This window comes from Nicotiana sylvestris, chromosome 6 (assembly GCF_000393655.2).
Source record: "Nicotiana sylvestris chromosome 6, ASM39365v2, whole genome shotgun sequence".
Lineage (NCBI taxonomy): Eukaryota > Viridiplantae > Streptophyta > Magnoliopsida > Solanales > Solanaceae > Nicotiana > Nicotiana sylvestris.
The window spans coordinates 105316751-105325771 of NC_091062.1; the positions used below are offsets into that span (position 1 = coordinate 105316751).

Sequence of the window (9021 nt, forward strand, 5' to 3'; positions counted from 1 at the left end):
AATCTATTTTAGTGTACACGCCAAGTAAAAGCAAACGGATAGAATATATCATTTGTTTTGGAACACACTAAAAAGGTAACTATTTCATCTAATTTGAAACGGGCAGTAAATACTTCGCTGTGATGCTTTATTATAGAAGTTGCCAATTCAACTCAAAGGTTAAAACCACATTACGGGAATGTGATTCTTTTTTTTTTTTTGTTGTGCATTTAAATCAATTTAAGCAGCAATCAAGAGATCATCAAAATTCAAGTTCGTTTTTCAATGGTCAAATTGATTTTTATTTTTATTTTCAAGAGTCCGAATTGGCCATTTGTTTTTTTACGAGTCGATTTGGCATTGGAATTGCAGAAATTAGGACTATATCACCTCCCACGTTTCTGCTTTATAGTACCACGTCCTTGGCTGCGTTGCAGAATTTGCAGCCCTGTTTTCTACCACTCAGCACACCACTCTGCTTACAAAGTAACAGTTCTCATCGTTTAATTTCATGGCTAAGCTCTGTTTTATCCACATTCTCTGTTCCTTTATCTTCTTCTTTTTCTGTAACGGCTCCTTGGGGGGTTATCTCATCGGCGTGAACTACGGAACTGTCGCCGACAATCTCCCACCGCCGACCCAAGTCGCCGCCTTCATCAGGGACCAAACCACCGTTAACAAAATCAAAATCGTCGATGCAAACCCAGAAATCATCCGCGCATTCTCTAACACCGGCGTCTGGGTTACAATCACGGTCCCAAACGGCGATATTTTAACTGTTTCCAAACCGGCCGGTGCACAATCATGGGTAGATGAAAATGTCGTTCCTTATTATCCACACACGAAAATAGATCGCATTTGCGTTGGAAATGAGGTCATAGCCACTAGTGACAAAAATCTCATCGCGCATTTAGTCCCCGCCATGAAAGCAATTCACGAAGCTCTGTTACAAGTTGGAATTATTAGTGATATCCAGGTGTCAACACCACATTCATTGGGAATCATGTCCCGCTCCGAACCTCCCAGTTCGGGCCGGTTCAGACGCGGGTACGATCGGGTAATATTTGCCCCAGTGCTAGAATTTTACTGTAAAACCAAATCACCCTTCATGATTTGTCCGTACCCATATTTTGGGTTTAACGATAAAACCCTAGATTATGCCCTGTTTAAACCAAATGCTGGGGTTTACGATGAAGTTACGGGGATGAATTACACAAACATGTTTGATGCACAGGTCGATGCTGTGTATTCGGCGATGAAGTTATTGGGTTATGACGACGTGGATATCGTTGTGGCGGAAACGGGTTGGCCTTCTGCGGGTGACCCGAACCAACCAGGTGTCAGTTTGGAGAATGCTGTTTCGTTGTGGGAACGCCGTTGATGCCTAACAGGACCTTTGAGACTTACGTTTTCTCCCTGGTCAATGAGGACCTTAAGCCTAGCACTTCGGAACGTAACTTCGGGTTGTTTCGACCCGACTTCAGCCCCGTTTACGATGTGGGCATTCTGCGTAATGCACAGGTAATTTTCGAAAATTTGGATAATCCTCAAGGTTAAATATGTCAATAGGTTTTCTCTTTTTCTGCTATATCCTCTTAGTATAGTATGACTTGAAGTTTTTTGCTGTCACTGGTGTTAAGGGTATAATTGTCTTTAAAAACAATGATTATTGATCCGAGATCCCAGTTTGATATTTCCGATTCTTGAATGGCATAAAGTCACCAGCATTGACTACTGGTATTTACATTTAAAAAATATACTACTACTTATATATTTACATTAAGTGTAATTATAAAACGTATATATATAGTAGATTCATTAAATGACTTAATAGATGTTGTATTACTACTTTGTACTTACCGTCTTAAAATTCTAAATTCAGACTTCTCCGCCTGCTATGGCACCAGAAGTGGATAAGAAATGGTGTGTGCCGAGGACAGACGCTACTGATGCAGCTTTGCAGTAAATATAGATTTCGTGTGTAGTTCGGGAATAGATTGTCAGCCTATACAAGATGGTGGCCCTTGCTATGAGCCCAATACAGTCAGAGCTCATGCAGCTTATGCCATGAACGCTTATTATCAAGCAAATGGTCGTAAAGATTTGGATTGTGACTTCATTAATACCGGTGTTGTCACCATTTCTGATCCTAGTAAGTTTATCTTTCCAAAATTGTTAATTTTTCAACGGAAAAGTCAAATAGTGATCAAGAAATCACAATTCAATCAGTGCCCATGATTATGACTATTCTGTTAATTATTGAAAAAGTAATAGTGATCACTTGTGTGAAAATCTATGCACATGAATGCAGGTTACGAAGAATGTACGTATGCTGCTTAAAGGAGCAACTGCGGATCTAGTAAGTTGCTGGCTCTTTATTTCGAGCATTGGATCGCATGTTTTGATAATAGAGTATTAATAAATTAATCTATACATTTTGGCACAGTCCAATGGGTTGTTGCGCTGTAACTTTTTATTATTTGAAGTCTGAAGAGAGCTATGTTTTGCATGGATGATATCTATATAAATATCTTTTTATTTGCGATGCAAGTTTTTTGAACTTGGTGATTCTAAACTTGTAGATCAAGCCTCCACTGTCCTTTAATTGTTTTGAGATAGTGCAAAGCTTTTCCATGAATCAATTCTACACATCCTATATGAATCAAAATTAGCTATTCACCGAAGGGCCATATTCACGATCGTCTTGAAATTGATAGGAGAAATTACTTACTGGTTTAAATACTTTAAACAACAACCCCCAAACCAAAATGAATGTGTTTTAGATGCAAGCTCAGTGATGATATGGAAAATACTTACCAAACATCTCGTGTTTATACCAAATTAAGCAATTTAATCTTAACAGTTAAAAATTAAAGTAAGAATACATATCTGTATGGATCAAAATTTGTCCTGGAATATTTAAGGTAGGATAATACTAAAGAAAGAGTCCTCGAGCCGTCGTCAGTCGAGGTCGACCAGGAAGCAGCGAGATTCGTGGTTGTGCTGTCAACAATAGTCGAGGTCGAGTATTATTGATAAGGCTGTAGCGACTAGTTTTTGAAATATGATATTATAGAGAATATTCTAGTGGATATTCTCTGCACTTGTACTATTAGAGTGTACTAGGAAAATCCCTCATATAAATAGAAAAGGAGATAATGATATAGAGCATGTGACATTCATTTGATAAGAACAGACTTTTGATAAAAGATTCTCTCTATCTCTCTTACTAAGAGACAAACACTACTTTTTCATCAAGATCCTCGTTCATATTATTCCATATTTTCCTATCAGATCCGAGAATAATTCGAATATTCTAGGATTTGTCTGTCACTTATCATTGCCAGGGGGAACAACCATCTAGTTCATCATTTATTGGGTGAATCACTCCTCCTATTTACTTAAATGCCATTTATTGCTATTAAATGCTCTATTATTGCTCATATTTTTGGAATAGTTATTGCACGTTGCCATTAATCTACCACCAGATTTATTTGATATTGGCCACGTTTTTGGAACCCACATATAGAAATATCATTCTTAACTAAGATTATCCAATGTTTAACTGAAATTAATTATTTGAATTAAGATTTACGTTTTTGGATCAAATAATTTATTGGGTGAATCACTCCTAATTTAAATGTCAATTATTGCTATTAAATGCTCTATTATTGCTCATATTTTTTGGGATAGTTATCGCACACTGCCATCAATCTACCACCAGATCTATTTGATATTAGTCACGATTTCGGAACTCACATATAAAAATATTATTCTTAACTAAGACTAACCAATGTTTAATTGAAACTAATTATTTGAACCAAGATTTATGTTTTTAGGTCAAATAATTTGGTGCCGTCTGGGGGGATTTCTTGTTAAGTTTTTATTTTCTTCTGGATCTACAGCTAACACGGTCACTAACGTAAAAAAAACAAAAACAAGATCTCCTTTCTTTTGTATGTACAAATCCCAACATGGCAGGTAACTAAGAATAAATAACGAGAATAATAGGGGACCTCTCAGCTAACCTCATGAATGTCATCAACGCAAGCTGTGAAACGGCAAGCGAAGACGCAACGCCCAATGCCTCCCCTAAGCGAGATGGGTCTCCGCCTCCCCACCACAACATCACAAAATCTCTTGGCAAAGAAGCCTCCACATCTATGGGGGAGGAGACACCCCCAACTGTAAAAAAAGCTCCTCGAAGCATGGCTAACTAACAATCTAACCAGCGTCCTCAGCAAGCCTGCCGGGACACAACTGCAGAAAATACAAGGACTTGCACTATACAACTAGCAGACGAGCAGTGCTACCAACTCCCTCCTCTATCGACAAGTATTACTCACAATGTTATTAATAGTGCACGTGACAACGCTTCACAACCATTTTGAAAAAGATGGAGGAAATGGAGAATGAGAATAAGGCACTCCGAGATCAATGAAAGAACACCAGGAAAGGATCGATAAAATACCGGGCGCTCCCAAGCTGTTGCTAAAGAGAGACACTGGCCGGTTCGTCGAACAGCCGTACAGTGATGACGCAGTCCCACATGCTATACTAAAAACCTTTAAAATACCGCCCTACCTCAGTATATATGACGGCACAACCGCCCCCGAAGATCATGTGACAAATTACATCACCGCCGTAAAAGGCAACGACCTCGCCAAGGAACATGTGTCTTTCATTTTGCTGAAAAAGTTTGACAAAACCCTCATTGGAGAAGCATTAACATGGTATTCGCAACTACCAACACACTCCATCGAAACCTTTGAAGAAATGGCCGACAAGTTCGTAATGGCCCACACCTGAGCAAAAAAGGCTAAGGCCAGGGTGAATGACATACTTGCCATTAAGTAATCTCTAGGAGAGGGATTGAGGGACTTTCCCTCCCGGTTCAATCGAGTACGAATGACTTTTCTAAACGTGTCCGAAGGGATTGCAGTCGCAGCCTTTCAGAATAGGTTGAGCAGGGATGATTCAAGAGCAACGAGGAAACTGTTAAGCCGGTTGATAAAGTATCCCCCAACCACTTGGGATGAGATCCACAATGCTTATTGTGCCGAATTCCATGCAGATGAGGACGACCTCAACGGGCCAACCCATCGGCTAACCTCAGAATAAGCGGAGTCAAGAAAAGATCGAAAATCAATGCCAGAGAAGATCACCTGGTCCCATGGCCTAATAGGTAACGACACCAACCATATATCAGGACAGTCGTTGCCTCCTCTCCTCGTTACAAAGAAGGTCATTCTAGACCGAGGACGGTAACTCATCGGGGCAACCAAGGTATGCCTCCTCTACTTTCTACTCACAATTTTTGTGTGTCATCCATAGAGATAGTCTACGCCCTAGAGAATCTCGGACCAAAATTGAAATAGCCACCGAAGATGAGATTAGACCCCAATACCAGAAAGTCCGCCGCCCTCTGTGAGTTCCACCAAGAATGAGGGCACAAAATGGAATATTGCATCGCCCTAAGGCAGGAGTCCGTGAATATGCTACGTTAAGGACATCTTAAAGAGATACTAAGCAACAAGGGAAGAAATAACTTTGCTAGAGGGCGCGAACATCAAGGGCCACCTAAACCACCCTCACCAGCTCATACCATCTACATGATCATCGGATACGACGCCTCCATCAATAGCGTGAAGTTCACCACCACACACAAACTCAATCAATCCATCACCTGCGAACGGTACGACGAACTCAAAGAACGTATCATCTTCGACAAGTCAGATATCGACGGATTGGTCTTCCCTTATCGTGACACTCTTGTTATTACTCTGTGAATTTTGGATACTAATTTCAAATGTATTAGGACTTATGATGGAAGTGGCGCATGCATCATCCATCCCCGAGTACTTACCCAAGTGAAACTCGAGGATACGATAATGTTGCACTGCATCACGCTAACTGGTTTTAACAATACAATTGAACGAACATCCGGAGAAATTACTCTCCCCGTTTTGGCCGGTGGCACACCTCTGGAAACAACATTCCACATCATGAACTAAGACACTACATACAACGCCATAGTAGGACGACCCTGGATACACCGCATGAAGGTCATCCCCTCCAGCTTATACCAAGTCATCAAATTTCCAACTCCATGGGGGATATTCAGCATATGAGGACAACATCGTACATCCCGAGAATGCTACCGCATTGCTTTAGACAACACAACCTCCCAACAAAGGAAGGACAAAGAAAAAGAGGTATAGCAATAAGTAGGATCGAGGTCGGGGCATGACGAGGTTGGAGAAGGTATCAAAGATCCCGATGTAGTCGAAGCCACAAGGTCGACCATAAAAGACCTCGACCATGTTCAATTAGACTCCAACGACCACAGCAAAAAGGCATATATCGGTTGCAACCTCCAGGACCCAAGTAAATTCCGTCAATTCTTAGCAGCTAACGCAGATTTGTTTGCTTTCAACCATGCAGATATGCTAGGTATCCCAAAGGAAATTGCCACGCACAAACTGAACGTCGATTCATTCCACCCCTAGTAAGACAGGTCAGGCTTAAGTTTGACTCCACAATTAATGATGCGATACGTGAAGAGATTTAAAAAACTGTTAGAAAATGGCTCCATCAGGGAGACGAAGTACCCCAGTGGTCATGGTGAAAAAGAAGAATGGAAAATGACATGTGTGCATTGATTTCATAGATTTGAACAAAGCATTCCCCAAGGATTCGTTTTCGTTACCCCATACCGACTAACTCATCGACGCAATGGCCGGTCATGAATTACTGAGCTTCTTGGACGCGTATTTAGGCTATAATCAAATCCTCATGGAAGAAGAGAATCATGAAAAACCACATTCATCACCCATTAGGGGACGTACTGCTACAGGGTCATGCCCTTCGGGCTAAACAATGTAGAGGCAACTTATTAAAGGCTGGTGAGTAGGATATTCAAGGACCAGCTCAGCAAAACGATGGAAGCCTATATACACGACATGTTGGTCAAGTCCAAAAGGAAAGAAGATCACACCGGCCATCTAAGAGAAACCTTCGACATACTCAGACGATATGGAATGAAACCTAACCCCGAAAAAAGTGCGTTCAGCGTGGCCTCAAGAAACGTTTTAGGTTCCTGGTATCACAACAATGAATCGAGGTCTATCCTGATCAAATCAAAGCCATCAAGGGGATACCGAAACACTTGACCATCAAAAAGCTAGTTCAAAGGTTAACTGGTCATATCGCTGCCTATTAAGGATCATTTCACAATCATCGGATAGGTGTACAAGTTCTTCGGCGTACATAAGAAGGAACGACTTCCAATGGACTTCCGAGTGTGTCCAAGACCTAAAAGAATTAAAAGCATACTTGTCGTCGCCACCATTGCTTTCAAAATTAGAGCCACAGGAACGACTCCTCATTTACCTTGCCATATCCGATGTAGTTGTGAGCGCAGTCCTGATTCGAGAAAATAAAGGTACACAATCCCCCATCTATTATATTAGTAAAACATTAGTCGACGCTAAGACGAGGTACCCTCACCTCGAAAAACTTGCCCTGGCCTTAGTCAAAGCTGACGGGAAAGCTTAGACCGTATTTACAATGCCACCCATCTCGGTCGTCATGAGTTTCCCACTAAGAAGCATTTTGCATAAACCCCAGCTATCGGGAAGGCTGGCCAAATGGGCCATCGATCTGAGTGAGCACGATATCACGTACCAGCCGCGAACGGTGATAAAGTCATAAGTGCTCGCTGACTTCGTCGCCGACTTTATCGCAAAAGTAACGCTCGAAGTTGAAAGAGAAGCCACCCATACTTCCCCCAAACATAAGACCTCTGGTCCTGTACATCGATGGGGCTTCCAACATGTTAGGGTCCGGACTGGGACTTGTACTCAAAGTCCCAGCCAACAAAGTAATTCTCCAGTCCATAAGGTGCCCGGATATGACTGACAACGAGGCCGGGTATGAGGCCATAATTGCAAGTTTGAGGCTAGCACTCAAGTATGGGGCAAAATGGTTAAAACTAAGCTACGATTCCTAACTCGTTGTCAACCAAGTCACTGGGACTTTCCAAATCAAGGAACAAAGAATACATAAATATCAGACTGAAATCTACAAACTGCTATCCTAGCTCAAAGAATGTCAGCTCGACCAAATTCTATGGGCATAAAACGCTGAGGCAAATAGCCTCGCTAAGCTAGCTACAACCACCAAAAGCATTATAATCGGAGACAAAAGCATGGTCCACCTCCTCAACTCGTCGCTAGACTAAGTATGAGGTAAGAACCCTTAACTGGGGATTGGCGCAATCGTATTATTACATACTTGCAGGATGGCATACTCCCAGATGATAAAAAAGAGGCCAAGAAACTGAGAATGCTAGCGGCCAGATACAGTATCATCCACTACGTCCTATATAAGAGAACTTATGGTGGCCTTTTAGAAAAATGCTTGGGCCCAAACCAAACCCAACACATCCTTGAAGAAGTCTATAAGGGCCATTGTAGAGCTCACTCCGGCAATCGGGCTCTGGTCAGATGCCTCATACGGGCAGGATACTACTGGCCCACCTTGAAAATGGAGGTCGCGGACTTCGTCAAAAGATGCGAACAATGCTAAAAGTTTTCCCTAATGATTCACCAGGTGGGTGATCACCTCCACTCGGTCACCTCACCTTGGCCGTTCATCAAATGGAGAATGGACATCGTGGGCCCCCTCCTGATAGGACGAGGTAACGTACGATTCCTTTTGGTTTTAACTGACTACTTTTCTAAGTGGGTGGAAGCAAGAGCATTCGCCTAAATACGGGAACAGGAAGTAATCACCTTTATATGGAGGAACATCATATGCCAGTTCGGCCTTCCCAAGAGATCAATTGCGACAACGGACCCCAATTCACGGAAAGAAAATCACCGAGTTCTTTGAGAAATGGTATATCAAAATGATACTCTCGACACCATAACACCCTACAAGCAACAGACAAGAAGAGTCCTCTAACAAGTCAATACTGAACATCATGAAGAAAATGCTTAAAGACGCCAAGGGACTATGGCCAAAAATATTATCCGAAGT

At 41.8% G+C, this 9021-nt stretch overlaps 1 protein-coding gene across 1 annotated transcript; it reads left to right on the forward strand.

Annotated features, from left to right (window-relative positions):
* The first annotated feature begins 366 nt into the window (after positions 1-366).
* LOC104243245 (glucan endo-1,3-beta-glucosidase-like) lies at positions 367-2380 on the forward strand. Its single transcript, XM_009798407.2, is given in 5 exon segments — positions 367-1343; positions 1346-1500; positions 1862-1940; positions 1943-2131; positions 2291-2380. Coding segments are annotated over 5 exon segments (1305 nt in total). The 5' UTR covers positions 367-490; the 3' UTR covers positions 2320-2380.
* Positions 2381-9021: the final 6641 nt, after the last annotated feature.